The following is a 15,496-nucleotide window of genomic DNA, read 5'->3' on the forward strand; positions in this document are numbered from 1 at the left end:
GAGTTCCTGCGTTTTTTTTCTCCAATAACAATAGTCCTGGCGTGTGACCCGGCGCCTTGTCACGCCCTCGAGACGTCTACGGGTTACGCTGTAAAGAGCAGTGACTGTGTATTTTGTGGGCGGAGCGTGGCAGCCAATTGCGCCCAGCGACGTCCTCGCTAACCGGTCGTGGATTGAGTGACCCAATACGTATATTTTTTTGGGGGAGGAATTCTGACAATGCAGTGGCACAACCCCCAAAAAAAACAAAGGGCGTTGGAACGTTATTCTCGACTGAGCTCAGTTAAGACCTAATGTGGGGCTTGAACCCACAGCCTGACCCAGAGAGAGAGAGATGGAGAGAGAGAGTTGAACCAAGCTGACAAAGATATTCATGGCGTGAAGACTATTCTGGGACTCGATGACCTAAGTTCAAGCCAGTCTGTCCCTCGACAGTTGCTCTCGCCCATCACACCAGCCCGCGCCACGCGCCACTGGCTCCCAATTCCCCAATGGATCGATTTCGAGATCCTCTCGCGGGTTTTCGAATGACTTTGTGCCCCTGGCACCTCCCTACCTCTCCGACCTGCCCGCTCACCCCCCCCCACCCCCACCCAACAACTCCACTACCTCCCCTCGTCCGGCTCTGGTCTCCTGTTCCGTTCCCCCATCCCCTCCACCATGGCGGGCTGTGCTTTCGGTCACTACCCTACGCCCCGAAACTCGTTACTCTCTCTCCCAATCTCTCCGCCTCGGCCCCCCCCCCACCCCCTTCCCTCCCCACTCTCAAATCCCACCTAAAGAGCTTCCTTTTTGATCGTGCTTACGGTCACCTCCCCACCCTCCCTCTCCCCCTGGGGCAATTCAATTGCCTCCCCGACTCCTTCCCTCCCTCCCTCACTGCCCGGTTTACCTGAAGAATCGTTTAGGTTACACCTATCCGCCTCTCCCTCCGCCCGCACTTCCTCCTCCTCCTCCTCCCCCTGGCTATCCCGCAGCAGCTCCACTCCGGGTTCGCCCCCGGTGCCCGGTCCGGGCTCCACCAGCTGCCGGTCTGCGGACGGGAAGCTGCCGTTGCCGTAGATGGAAGGGTAGCTCTTGGAGAAGGAGTCGTCGGGCAGTTCCAAGGCCTGGTCCGTGCCTTTGTCTCCGCCTCCACCGGCTCCCGCGGGCACCGAGTTGTTGCTGTAGCTCGAGGTCTTGTGGAACACCGCGATGTCGTCAAGGTGCCTCTTGGTAGCGTCAGCGAGGGCCCGGTGCCGTTCACGGCGTAGGCGAAGTTGGACTGGAGCCTGGGCCGGTAGGCGCTCACCAAAACCACGTCGTTGCCCGTCTGCTTCCGGTACTTCTCGGCGGCGCACACCAGAGAGTCCCAGCTCTCCCTGTGGTTGTCAACCATGTCCATCGCCATTCCTCGGAGCTGCAGCGACCTGTACGAGAGGAGGAGGAAGAGGAGGAGGAAGTGTAGAGAGAGAGAGAGAGAGAGAGAGATCAGTGCTGCTCAACATCTACGTGGAGTCCCTGTAGCTCAGTGGTTAGAGCCCTCGCCTCGCAAGCGAGAGGACCCGGGGCTCGATTCCCAGGTCAGTGCGACACACACACAGACACACACACACCACTGTTTACCAGCAGCGAGTAGGAACCCGGCTGTTAAGTCGATTGGCAGATCACTTTCCGGTGGTAATAACCCCTTTCGACAACTAATAATAATAATAATAATATTCCTTGCATTTGATATAGCGCTTTTCACGTCGGGAGGACGTCCCAAAGCGCTTCACAGAACACACTGTAAAGTGAATTGACTGTATATTTGTGGGCGAACGCGGCAACCAATTGCGCACAGCAATGTCCCACAAACAGTCGTAGATTGAAAATGACCAATTTATTATTGTTTTTGGTTTTGGAGGGATTATTATTAGGCTCTGTGTGGAGTAAGGAAACTTGCCCAGGTTTCGCCCTCTGCCTGGAATTGAACTCAGGTCTCTCACTTGCAAAGCGAGTGCTCAACCACTGAGCTACAGGACTCCACATATATATATATATATAACTTGATCACTCAACACACGGCTGTTTGTGGGGACGTCGCTGGGCCCAGTTGGCTGCCGCGTTTCGCCCGCACAACACACAGCCACTGCGCTTCACAGTGTGAACCGTGAGGCGCTTTGAGACGTCGCGAGGACCTGATAAGCCGCTCTGGGTCGAACGCGAGGATGATTATGATTATTATTATTATTCTTAGTGACAAAATCATTTGCAATCATGACGGTTAATACAAAGGAGGACAGACGGCTCCCAGCGTTTAAGAGCGAGCGAGTGCAGGCGGGGAACAGAGCAGAAACGGGCTGCGATGTTGATGTTAAGAGCAGACCCTTGGAGCAGGCGAGGCTGGGGGGTGACGGGTGGGGATGGGGGGATGGGGGTGAGGGGTGGGGCCTCAGGACAGGACAGGTCAGCCGGCTTTCTCTCGGACCTGTTTGTCAGTTGTTGCTTGAGGCGTTACTCATTGATGGGTCAGTCGTGGCTCAAGCAACACATGACCTGCCCGTATCCTGCGAGTGAGTGAGTGAGTGTCCGAGCCAAACACGTGACTGTTAGACAGCCACTGTGTGTGTGTGTGTCTCTCTCACTGTGTGTGTGTCTGTCTGTGTCTCTATGTCTGTGTAGGTGTGTGTGTCTCTGTGTGTCTATGTCTGTGTGTAGGTGTGTGTCTGTGTCTATATCTGTGTGTGTGTATAGGTGTGTGTGTGTGTGTCTGTGTGTGTCTATGTCTGTGTGTGTGTAGGTGTGTGTGTCTATGTCTGTAGGTGTGTGTATGTCTGTGTGTGTGTCTGTGTGTGCCTATGTCTATGTGTGTGTCTGTCTGTGTGTGTAGGTGTGTGTGTCTGTGTGTGTCTATGTCTGTATCTATGTCTGTGTGTCTATGTCTGTATCTATGTCTGTGTGTGTGTCTATGTCTGTGTGTGTCTATGTCTGTGTGTGTGTGTCTATGTCTGTGTGTGTGTCTATGTCTGTGTGTCTCTGTCTGTGTGTGTGTGTCTATGTGTGTTGATGTCTGTGTGTGTCTATGTCTGTGTGTGTGTCTATGTCTGTGTGTCTCTGTCTGTGTGTGTCTATGTGTGTTGATGTCTGTGTGTGTCTATGTCTGTGTGTGTGTCTATGTCTGTGTGTCTCTGTCTGTGTGTGTGTGTCTGTGTGTGTGTCTATGTCTGTGTGTCTCTGTCTGTGTGTGTGTGTCTGTGTGTGTTTATGTCTGTGTGTCTCTGTCTGTGTGTGTGTGTGTCTATGTGTGTTTATGTCTGTGTGTCTCTGTCTGTGTGCAGTCAACTGTAACCAAACACACACGGACAACAGATTTTTTCCCTCCGCGGCTCATTTCACTCTCTCTCTCCCCCCAGTCACCCGCCCCTCTGCGTTGATAACAATAACACTCCCGGGCGGTTGACCCATCACGTCTTCGAGACGTCTCAAAGCGCTTCACGGGACACGCCGTCAAGTGTAGTGACTGTGTATTTTGTGGAGATCAAAGGGAGATCAGAGCTTATTTCTCCACACCGGGTCGTTGAGAGAACACACTGCCATAATGTAAGGCCACGGGATCAGTTGAAGGGGGGGGTGGGGGGGGGATGTGGGGGGGTTGAAAGGGAAAGGGATAGATAGTTGGGAAGTAATGGAGATTAAGGGACTGAAAGGATCGCTCTTACAAGAGGCGGCCGCAGCCACGATGAGCTGAATGGCCTCCGGTGCTGTGGGACCCTGTGTGAGGGTGAGGGGAGAGGGCACTCATCTATTAGTTATTATTGTCACGAGTTGTTGTCGCTATTTTTTTTTTGCCCTCAATTGTGGTTATTAATCGGTGTTATTGCTCAGAGTCCCCTCACTGCCCCCGTGTGAGGGTCTCTCTCTCTCCCTCTCTCTCTCTCTCTCTCTGTGGGGCTGACCCCCCCCCCTGTGTCTCCCCTTCTCTCTCTGTGGGGCTGACCCCCCCGTGTGAGGGTCTCTCTCTCTCTCTCTCTGTGGGGCTGACCACCCCCCCCCCGTGTGAGGGTCTCTCTCTCTCTCTCTCTGTGGGGCTGACCCCCCCCCTGTGTCTCCCTCTCTCTCTCTGTGGGGCTGACCCCCCCCCTGTGGCCGCTGGACCCGGGCTGTGTGGCTGAGCTGCCCCCGGGCCCCCCCTCAGCCCCAGGCCCGGGGTGGGGGGGACAGGGCCGGGGGGGTTGGGGTGGGCGGGAGGGGGGACAGGCCCGGGCCCGGGGGGGGGGGGGCACAGGCCCTGGGGGGGAGGGGGGGCACAGGCCCCGGGACCGCGGCTCTCGCTCACCTGCTGCTCCCGATCCTTCCAGCGACAGTCCCACCGCCGCCGCTCGGCGTCTCCCGCTGATGTCATCGCGCAGCGCCGTCCGCGCGCCACCTCCCGCTGCCCCCCCCCCCCCCCGCCTGCTTTACCAACATGGCGGCCCCTTTATCAACATGGCGGCTCCTTTCCCCGACTGTTGTTGCTGTCTCCTTCACCAACATGGCGGCTCCTTTATCAACATGGCGGCTCCTCTTCCCGACTGTTGTTGCCGTCTCCTTCACCAACATGGCGGCTCCCTTACCAGCATGGCGCCCCACCACGTGCCCCGCTGTCCCGCCCCTTTCGGAGGGTTTTCGGCCAATCAGAGCCGAGGCAGCGCCCGGAAATGACGTCAGCATTTGTTTTGGAAAGAACGGAACATGGAAACAGCGGAGAGTTTCAGAGTGAGAATCAGTGACGACTTCACTTCACTTCACTTGTGTCCCGGAGGTTAATTCCCCCCTCCGCCCCTTCACCCCCTTTCCCCCGACTTTCCCCATTCCCCCCCTCACCCTCATTCCCCCACAAAATAAATTGTCTGATCGCCTCCTGAGTGCACTGTGACTCTGTACAACTCTAACGCAGTGACGCGGAAACTTGAGAGGAGTTGGGGGTGTGGGGGGGTATGTGGGGGGGTGTGTGGGGGGTGGGGGTGGGGATATGTGGGGGGGTTGGGGGGGATGTGTGGGGGGTGTGTGGGGGGGGGGTGTGGGGGGTGTGTGGGGGGGTGGGGGGTGTGGGGTGTGGGGGTGTGGGGGGAGTGTGGGTGGGGTGGTGTGGGGAGGTGTGGGGGGATTGTGTGGGGAGTGTGTGTGGGGGTGGGGGGGGGGGGTGTGGGGGGGATTGTGTGGGGAGGAACAGGACTGTCCGCGGGTGTGTGGGTGTGTGAGGGGGTAACTGCCTGTACTTGTCCCTCAGGTGGTGTTCGAGGCGGAGGGTGTGTTCCTACACACCAGTACCAAACGGAGTCATGATCAGGACGCACACATCTCGGGAGTGCTGCGTATCCTGGAGAAGGTGACCACGACTCGCGTTTAACGCAGCGCCCTCAAACGCGGGCCGGCGTCTCGAAGCGCTTAACCGTGCGGAGCCTGTCCCCGAGCCTGGGGGGGGGGGGGAGGGAGGGAGAGAGGTGACATAGAAACGTACCGGACCTCGTCTTCCTGGGTCGTGCGGTCTGAGGTGCTGACATGAACGTAAAGACTGAGGGGTTTCCCGAGGGAAGGGGAAGTGTTGCTGCTGTTTAATTATTCTCCCTCCTGTCAGGGCTCTGACACTGTGCTGGACTGGATGCCCGACAGTGAGAGGGGACAGAGCTCAGAGTTTGCTTATACCAAGAGGGTAAGTGTCGGTGCGTGTAAGTGTGTGTATGTGTGAGTGTGTGTGTGACAGAGAGAGCCCACAAAATGCACAGTCGCTTTACAGCGTATCCTGTGAAGCACTTTGAGACGTGATAAGGCGCTGTATCAAATGCGAGGATTATTACTGTTGTTATATTGTGTGGATTCCCTTCCAACGTTTAAAGTTGTCTCCCGACTCCTTACGCCGGTAAAGCAGCGCTTAGCTCTTCCAGCGAGTGCCCGACTTTGCGGAGTGACGACATGTGGTGTTGTGGCCTCTCCTTTACCGACTGCTGTCATCTTCTTTACCAACGTGGCCGCCCGTCAGGCCGGGCAGTGTCTCGAAGTGCTTAAGAGTGGTGGAGCCTAGCGCCGGACCGGGGGGGGGGAGATGAGGCTGTGGATTATGGCTGAGATAGATCAATGTTTGTTAGGTCAGGGTTTTAAGGGATACGGGGCAAAGGCGGGTAACTGGCCTTGAGGTACGGATCAGCCATGATCTTATAGAATGGCGGAACAGGCTCGAGGGGCTGAATGGCCTCCTTCTGACTCTACGTATGTTACGTTTCTGTGATGCCGTACCTTATCGTTGTGGGTTCTGAGGCTCAGTGCCTTGTGCTCTGTGCGTTTGCAGCTGGGCGCCATGAACGGAGCCGGCCACACGGAGCCGGAGGAGGACATGTTTGACCCGGGCTACGAGCCTGACTGGGCAGTTATCAGCACTGTGAGACCTCGGGCTCGTGAGGAGGTACACGGTGAGTCACAGCGCTGTTTCTAAAGATGCTCATCCATACTCCCTATCGCGTCCTGTAGCTCAGTGGTTAGAGCCCTCGCCTCGCGTGTATGTGTTGGTGTGTGTTTTGGGGCCTAAACCCCCGCCCCACCTGTCTCTCTCTCTCTCTCACTGTCCCCCAGCTGTAGCGCCGAGCCCCGGGGCACACAGTAAGTGGGCGTTTTCTCTCAGCCTGACGGACCTCAAGTCTATCCGGAAGAACAAGCCTGGGCTGGGCTGGTCTTACCTGATCTTCATCACCCGTGACGGCATCTCCTTCCCCGCTCTGCACTTCCACGCCGGAGGCTCCTGGGCTCTGCTCAAGTGTCTGAATAAATACGTCATGCTGGCCACGTGAGTGACACGCACACGCCACACACACGCGTGCACACCCGGACCGCACGGACACGTACACCAGCAAATACCGCGCACAGACGCGTGCGCACATATCCAGGAACAAATACCGTACACACAACACACACATGCGCACGCGCGCACATGTGTGCACGCGCACACAGTGCTGGGGCATAGGAATACAAGGACAAGAGGAGGCCATTCAGCCCCTTGAGCCTGTTCTGCCATTCTGTCAGACCAAGGCTGATCTGTGCCTCAAGTTGGAGCTGGGAAGCTTAACAGTTCGTACAGTGGCAGCAGCCATGTTACATTAGCTACAGCAACCTCCCTCTGATTCTATCTCCCCCTCTCTCTCCCTCTCTTTCTCCCGCTCTCTCCGTCTCTCTCCCCCTCTCTCCACCCCCAGGTCCCGGAAGGACCCACGGCTATTCCTGGTGTGCACCCATGACTCTTACGCGCTCTCCCAGTCCTTCGACGAGCTGCAGATGTTTGATGAGAACTCCTCACACACACACAGACAGAGACACACAGACATAAACACACATAGACACACACACAACAAGAACAATAGAAAAACAAAAAAAAAAAAAAAAACACACACAGACATCAACACACATAGACACACACAGACAGAGACACACAGACATAGACACACACACAGACATAGACACACACAGACATCAACACACATAGACACACACACACAGACAGAGACACACAGATAGACACACACACAGACACAGAGACACACAGACAGACATAAACACACATAGACACACACACACAGACATAGATACAGACATAGACACACAGACATAGATACAGACATAGACACACACAGACACACACACCTACACACACAGACAGACACACACATAGACATAGGCACACACAGACACACACACAGACATACACACACCTACAGACATAGACACACACACCTACACACACACAGACATAGACACACACAGACACACACACACACACCTATACACACACACAGATATAGACACAGACACACACCTACACACAGACATAGACACACAGAGACACACACACCTACACAGACATAGAGACACAGACAGACACACACACAGTGAGAGAGACACACACACACACAGTGGCTGTCTAACAGTCACGTGTTTGGCTCGGACACTCACTCACTCACTCGCAGGATACGGGCAGGTCATGTGTTGCCTTGAGCCACGACTGACCCATCAATGAGTAACGCCTCAAGCAACAACTGACAAACAGGTCCGAGAGAAAGCCGGCTGACCTGTCCTGTCCTGAGGCCCCACCCCTCACCCCCATCCCCCACCCCCCATCCCCACCCGTCACCCCCCAGCCTCGCCTGCTCCAAGGGTCTGCTCTTAACATCAACATCGCAGCCCGTTTCTGCTCTGTTCCCCGCCTGCACTCGCTCGCTCTTAAACGCTGGGAGCCGTCTGTCCTCCTTTGTATTAACCGTCATGATTGCAAATGATTTTGTCACTAAGAATAATAATAATAATCATAATCATCCTCGCGTTCGACCCAGAGCGGCTTATCAGGTCCTCGCGACGTCTCAAAGCGCCTCACGGTTCACACTGTGAAGCGCAGTGGCTGTGTGTTGTGCGGGCGAAACGCGGCAGCCAACTGGGCCCAGCGACGTCCCCACAAACAGCCGTGTGTTGAGTGATCAAGTTATATATATATATATATATGTGGAGTCCTGTAGCTCAGTGGTTGAGCACTCGCTTTGCAAGTGAGAGACCTGAGTTCAATTCCAGGCAGAGGGCGAAACCTTGGGCAAGTTTCCTTACTCCACACAGAGCCTAATAATAATCCCTCCAAAACCAAAAACAATAATAAATTGGTCATTTTCAATCTACGACTGTTTGTGGGACATTGCTGTGCGCAATTGGTTGCCGCGTTCGCCCACAAATATACAGTCAATTCACTTTACAGTGTGTTCTGTGAAGCGCTTTGGGACGTCCTCCCGACGTGAAAAGCGCTATATCAAATGCAAGGATTATTATTATTATTATTATTATTAGTTGTCGAAAGGGGTTATTACCACCGGAAAGTGATCTGCCAATCGACTTAACAGCCGGGTTCCTACTCGCTGCTGGTAAACAGTGGTGTGTGTGTGTCTGTGTGTGTGTCGCACTGACCTGGGAATCGAGCCCCGGGTCCTCTCGCTTGCGAGGCGAGGGCTCTAACCACTGAGCTACAGGGACTCCACGTAGATGTTGAGCAGCACTGATCTCTCTCTCTCTCTCTCTCTCTCTCTACACTTCCTCCTCCTCTTCCTCCTCCTCTCGTACAGGTCGCTGCAGCTCCGAGGAATGGCGATGGACATGGTTGACAACCACAGGGAGAGCTGGGACTCTCTGGTGTGCGCCGCCGAGAAGTACCGGAAGCAGACGGGCAACGACGTGGTTTTGGTGAGCGCCTACCGGCCCAGGCTCCAGTCCAACTTCGCCTACGCCGTGAACGGCACCGGGGCCCTCGCTGACGCTACCAAGAGGCACCTTGACGACATCGCGGTGTTCCACAAGACCTCGAGCTACAGCAACAACTCGGTGCCCGCGGGAGCCGGTGGAGGCGGAGACAAAGGCACGGACCAGGCCTTGGAACTGCCCGACGACTCCTTCTCCAAGAGCTACCCTTCCATCTACGGCAACGGCAGCTTCCCGTCCGCAGACCGGCAGCTGGTGGAGCCCGGACCGGGCACCGGGGGCGAACCCGGAGTGGAGCTGCTGCGGGATAGCCAGGGGGAGGAGGAGGAGGAGGAAGTGCGGGCGGAGGGAGAGGCGGATAGGTGTAACCTAAACGATTCTTCAGGTAAACCGGGCAGTGAGGGAGGGAGGGAAGGAGTCGGGGAGGCAATTGAATTGCCCCAGGGGGAGAGGGAGGGTGGGGAGGTGACCGTAAGCACGATCAAAAAGGAAGCTCTTTAGGTGGGATTTGAGAGTGGGGAGGGAAGGGGGTGGGGGGGGGGGGGCCGAGGCGGAGAGATTGGGGGAGAGAGTAAGAAGAGTTTCGGGGCGTAACGTAGTGACCGAAAGCACAGCCCGCCATGGCGGAGGGGATGGGGGAACGGAACAGGAGACCAGAGCCGGACGAGGGGAGGTAGTGGAGTTGTTGGGTGGGGGTGGGGGGGGTGAGCGGGCAGGTCGGAGAGGTAGGGAGGTGCCAGGGGCACAAAGTCATTCGAAAACCCGCGAGAGGATCTCGAAATCGATCCATTGGGGAATTGGGAGCCAGTGGCGCGTGGCGCGGGCTGGTGTGATGGGCGAGAGCAACTGTCGAGGGACAGACTGGCTTGAACTTAGGGTCATCGAGTCCCAGAATAGTCTTCACGCCATGAATATCTTTGTCAGCTTGGTTCAACTCTCTCTCTCCATCTCTCTCTCTCTGGGTCAGGCTGTGGGTTCAAGCCCCACATTAGGTCTTAACTGAGCTCAGTCGAGAATAACGTTCCAACGCCCTTTGTTTTTTTTGGGGGTTGTGCCACTGCATTGTCAGAATTCCTCCCCCAAAAAAATATACGTATTGGGTCACTCAATCCACGACCGGTTAGCGAGGACGTCGCTGGGCGCAATTGGCTGCCACGCTCCGCCCACAAAATACACAGTCACTGCTCTTTACAGCGTAACCCGTAGACGTCTCGAGGGCGTGACAAGGCGCCGGGTCACACGCCAGGACTATTGTTATTGGAGAAAAAAAACGCAGGAACTCTCTCCCTCTCTCTCCCAGTGTCTCAGCCGAGATGAATCGTGCGGGACTTTGCTGGGGGCAAAGGGGCTGTTGCGTTCGCGTCCTGGGACGCGCGGGGGACGCTGTGTAAAATGCAAGCCGTTTGTTGCGCCGGAAAGTGCGGTCGCAAGCCTGGAACGCGGTTCCCTTTGAGGGTAGCGCTCGAGGACTGAGGTGTCGCAGGCGCCGTACTGAAGCCCAGGCTTCTCCCTTCTCTTCCTCTTCAGTCATGTTTGTGATGGACGAGGAGTCGACCAGCCAGGACTGCGAGCCCTTCTTCGAGTCGGACCTGGATGGAGAGAGCACAGACGGTGAGTCCCACCTTGTGGAAGTCGTGGGAGTCCCTGGAGCTCGAGGGGTTAGACCCCTTTGCCTCGCGAGCGAGAGGTTTGATTCCCAGGGCGGGAGGCGAAACGTTGGGCAAGTGTCCTTACTGCCTCCCCCCCACCCCCATACACACACACACACACACACACACGCCTCTGTTTACCCACCAGGACTGACCAACACGCCCCTGGGGAAGGGTGGCAGCAATGTGGGGCCAAGTCCCTGCCCGTCTCTTTGCAGTTAATTGAGGTTGAGCTACAGATCGGACTTGATCTTCTAGAATGCCGGAACAGGCTACGAGGGGCTGAATGGCCTCCTCCTGTTCCCTGTGTTGCTAACGTTTGCCGCTCGGCGCTCTCTCCGCAGATGGCAGCCTGAGCGAGGACCTTCCTGTTCGAGGTCAAATCTTCGCTCAGGTCAGATACCACCAGTACGCCAAGTCCCTGCCCGTCTCCGTGCCCATCTGGGGCTTCAAGGATCTCAAGTCAAAGAAGCTTGGCGACGGCGACAACGAGGAGAGGGTAGGTACTCGGGTGAGGTGGGTGGGGTGGGGGGGAGAGAGGTGGAGGGAACTCGAAACGGAGGGGAAATGGAGGGAGAGGGTGCATCTCACATCTCACCAGCCCTCGCCAGGCTCCACTGGCTGCCCATCACCAAACACGTCGACTTCAAGTTCCTCCCCACTCCCTGACACCTCCCTCCCCACTCCCCCCCAATCCACCACCCGGTCAGCGCCTCCCCTCGACTGGCACCCACCAGCCTCCTGCGCTCGTCCCTCGGCATTCCCCCCCCACCCCCATCGAAGGTCGCGCTTTCAGCTACTACGCCCCGAAACTCTGTCCACAGTCTCCCCCAATCCCTCCGCCTTTCCCCCGCCCCGCCCCCCCCTCCCTCTCTCCCCTTTTTTCAAGTCCCGCCTGAAAACCTTCCTCTTGGACCGTGCTCACGGACACCACCACTCGGGGTCAGGCTCCCCGGGACGCTACCCCACGTGAAGGGCGCAAGTTGTCGTCGTCGTCACTGGGGGGGGAAGAGGGGACACTTGACAATCAGGGATTTTGAACCAAGAGGGTTGAGGGGAGGGGGGGTGGGAATTGGAAGGGGGAATACAACCCAATGAAGAAGCAGAGCTCGCCCCCCCCCCCCCCCAACGTTAACCCTTTGCTCTCTGGCTGCAGTTGCCGTCCCCGGACCTGGACAAGATCGCGGCCAGCATGAGGGCACTCGCCATGAGCGTGACCGACGGGACCGAGATGTTTGGTGATCTGCCCCGACCCCGGCTCAACACCGGAGACTTCCAGAAGCCCTATCGGAAATACTAACCACTGTGTCCCCCATTCTCCCCCCCCCCCCCCCCCCCCCGGACCACTTGGCCCGTCTTTGCCCCAAACCCCCCCCCCCCCCCAAAAAAAAAAAAACTCACACTACACGAGCCCAGCGCAGGGGTGCAGCCCCACCCTTCCGCCCCCCCACCCCCCCGCTCCGTGCCCCCCCCCCTCCCCGCACACATTGCTTTCGGGCTCTGCAATGACCCATCGCAATAGACTCTGACTGCAGTGTCCAGTCGCATTAGGAGATGGAAAGTCTCTTTTACTGCCACAAGCTGTGAACCCATCCGACCCCCCCCCCCACCCCAAGAGCCCTCGCCCCAACCTCCCCTCCCCCCAGAGCCCTCGCCCCAAACCCCAGCCCTCGCCCCACTGCCCCCCCAGAACCCGTTCCAACACTCGTTCCCACTCGTACTCTGGTAGTGAGGTCTCTTGACTCAGACCAGTGTGTTCAAGAGGCCGATTGGAGTGAGTGAGGAGAGGGTGGGGGGCAGGGGGGTGGGGGGGGAGGTTTGAGGGGAGGCGGTGAGGGGGAATGATCGGCGGTGAGGGGGTCTGTTTGGCCTCAAACCATGTTTCCCCCTCTCCTCTTCCCCCTCCCCTTGCTTCCACTGTCTCTCTGCCTCCCCTCTCGTCCCCTCCCTTCTCTTCCCCCCCCCCACCCCCCCCGCGCCCCTCTTCCCAGTGGAATTTTTCATTGCTCCAAATTATTCCCAGTGGAAGTGACCAGTTCCTACTGATCCCGGATCTCTCCACCTCTCAGCTCCTCGCCTGTTTTTAGGACTGAATCATTTCCCCCAGGAATGACAGCGTAATTTGGGGGGGGGGGAGAGAGGGGAGAAACCCCAAACTCAATGCCTCTCCTCACTAAAGTGGTTTTAAAACCTTGCCCATATCTCTCTCGATCCTCGACCTGGATCGGTCAACTTAAGACTGACTAACCCGCGGAATTCTTTGCGAGGGAGGGGTGGGTGGGTGGGTGGGGTTCAGAAAAGGCTCGAAACCCTGGCTCGCGTTTGCGAGGCTGGTTCTTAAAGGAACTGCGGGGAAAATTGGCCCCCGGACGAAGATGGAAAGTGAGCGCCCTGAAATTCTGTCCTGTCCGAAAAAAAAATTTTGAGACAATCTTAAGGGATTTCGAGCTTCTGAGAGCCGAGATGTGAGGATGAATTGGTCTGTGTTGGGGTAGAGACTTGGGGGACAACTCTTTCTCTCTCTCTCTCTCTCTCTCCATCCTCTCTCTCTCTCTCCGTCTCTCCTTTGCTGATTAAAATGGTCGTCCTCCCGCGAGCAGGCGCTGGCGCAGAGAGTGCATTGGCTCCCTGCGTTGATAGCCCGCGGCTGCCGATACCCTGAGCTCAGCTCTCCTCGGCTTTGCAGTTGGCAAAGACACTAATCATTGGCTCCGTTTCACTGCCGTTTCCGCAGCAGTGAGACCAGGGTCGGTTTCGGTCAGTCCAGGGTTCACTTTCTGTCTCTCTCTTTCTCTCGATCTATCTCTGTTCTCCCCAAGGCTCTCGCTCTCTCCCCAATCCTCTCTCTCTCTCTCTCTCTCTCTCTCCTTCCCCAACTCTCTCCCTCTCTCTCTGTCCTCCACAATGCTCTCTCTCTCTCTCTCTCTCCCCCTCTCTCACTCAATCTGGTCACTAAAGTCACAATCCAGACCCCAACAGTGAAAACGCTACAGAAAATATGTGAACTCTTCCCTCCAAGAAGGCAACGAGATCACGAGGGGGGGCTTTGGGGGCGAGTATTTGCACGACTGCCTCACTCCCCCCCTACCCCCACTTCCCCCCTCCTCCCCCATACCCCCATTTCCCCCCCTCCCCCATACCCCCACCCTCCGCACCGCTGCTGCTGGGCGTTCTGAAGTCACTTTTTTTGGAATGTAACCCTCCCCTCTGGGGAGAAACGTGAAGGAAATTGTGAGAAACTGATGAGACAATGACTGATCTTTTCTAAAATAAAATCCAATGATTATTACTCCCGTGTGTGCGTCTCTCTCTCTCACTCTCTCTTTACTGTATGACAAGTAATAAATTGGTCACTCCAATCCACCGTTAATAATAATAATAATAATCCTTGCATTTGATATAGCGCTTTTCACGTCGGGAGGACGTCCCAAAGCGCTTCACAGAATAGACTGTAAAGTGAATTGACTGTATATTTGTGGGCGAACGCGGCAGCCAATTGTGCACAGCAATGTCCCACAAACAGTCGTAGATTGAAAATGACCAATTTATTATTGTTTTTTGTTTTGGAGGGATTATTATTAGGCGTGTGGAGTAAGGAAACTTGCCCAAGGTTTCGCCCTGCCTGGAATTGAACTCAGGTCTCTCTAACCGTTGGGCGCAATTGGCTGCCTGCCGCGTTTTGCCCACAAAACACAGTCACTCCACTTTGCGGTGCGACCCGTGAAGCACTTTGAGACGTCCCGAAGACGTGATAAAGCGCTGTTTTTCGAATGCGAGGATTATTGTTGGCATTAAGTGACCAGAGTCAGATCGAGGAGGGCTTTGGGGGCAGTGTATCCACAACACAGTGCTGTCAGCACTAAATCATAATGTTCGGAGCCCACGTCAGGGCAGTGTTAAACCTCTCCGGGACAACTATTTTGTAGGGAACTTGGTCTCCAGTTCACAGAAAAATCCTGTGACTCTTATTTGAAGCAAGTCTGCTTGGGCACAGCAACACCACCATAATAATCCTGGCATTTATTTAGCGCTGTACGTAGTTGGGTTTATAGTATAAGAATCATTTGTATTGATCACGTAGTGAATAAATGAATTACGTAGAATGATTTAAAGGAATAAAAACTGTCATGTGGCGCACCACACACACACACACACATGGATACAAAATTAGTAATTAATAACTAAGGAAAAGGATGCCGGGGCAAAAGCGCAGGGTTTTAGAACCGACAATTAGAGAAAGAAGTAATAATAATCCGCGCATTTGATATAGTGCTTTTCACGTCTTCTCGACGTCCCAAAGCGCTTCACAGAATAGACTGTAAAGTGAATTGACTGTGTATTCGTGGGCGAACGCGGCAGCCAATTGCGCACAGCAATGTCCCACAAACAGCCGTGGATTGAAAATGACCAATGTATTATTGTTTTGTTTTGTGGAGGGATTATTATTAGGCGTGTGGAGTAAGGAAACTTGCCCAAGGTTTCGCCCTCTCTCCTACTTACTAAAACACACACCCAACGTACTTGCGAAACACTTAAGAGGTTATTTAGGCACATTTCATACATCACACAATCTTTTTTTTATATATATGTTTAGAATTTTAGTGCTGAGCGCATCTTGTTAAGATAGT

The 15,496-nt window shown here is 55.5% G+C and overlaps 1 protein-coding gene across 1 annotated transcript; it reads left to right on the forward strand.

The window, feature by feature from the left end:
- The first annotated feature begins 9,086 nt into the window (after nucleotides 1–9,086).
- akt1s1 (AKT1 substrate 1 (proline-rich)) lies at nucleotides 9,087–12,191 on the forward strand. The gene is made up of 4 exons (XM_042345084.1): nucleotides 9,087–9,604; nucleotides 10,747–10,830; nucleotides 11,213–11,367; nucleotides 12,025–12,191. The coding sequence occupies exons 1-4, from the start codon at nucleotides 9,106–9,108 to the stop codon at nucleotides 12,166–12,168; spliced, it is 882 nt and encodes a 293-aa protein (XP_042201018.1). The 5' UTR covers nucleotides 9,087–9,105; the 3' UTR covers nucleotides 12,169–12,191.
- Nucleotides 12,192–15,496: the final 3,305 nt, after the last annotated feature.

This window comes from Callorhinchus milii, unplaced genomic scaffold (genome assembly GCF_018977255.1).
Source record: "Callorhinchus milii isolate IMCB2004 unplaced genomic scaffold, IMCB_Cmil_1.0 Scaffold31, whole genome shotgun sequence".
Lineage (NCBI taxonomy): Eukaryota > Metazoa > Chordata > Chondrichthyes > Chimaeriformes > Callorhinchidae > Callorhinchus > Callorhinchus milii.

Coding starts and splice junctions, on each gene's coding strand:
- akt1s1 (XM_042345084.1), top strand. CDS start 9,106: ATGGCGATGGACATGGTTGACAACCACAGGGAGAGCTGGGACTCTCTG. Junction 9,605..10,746: donor TAACCTAAACGATTCTTCAG/GTAAACCGGGCA, acceptor CTTCCTCTTCAG/TCATGTTTGTGATGGACGAG. Junction 11,368..12,024: donor ACGGCGACAACGAGGAGAGG/GTAGGTACTCGG, acceptor CTCTGGCTGCAG/TTGCCGTCCCCGGACCTGGA.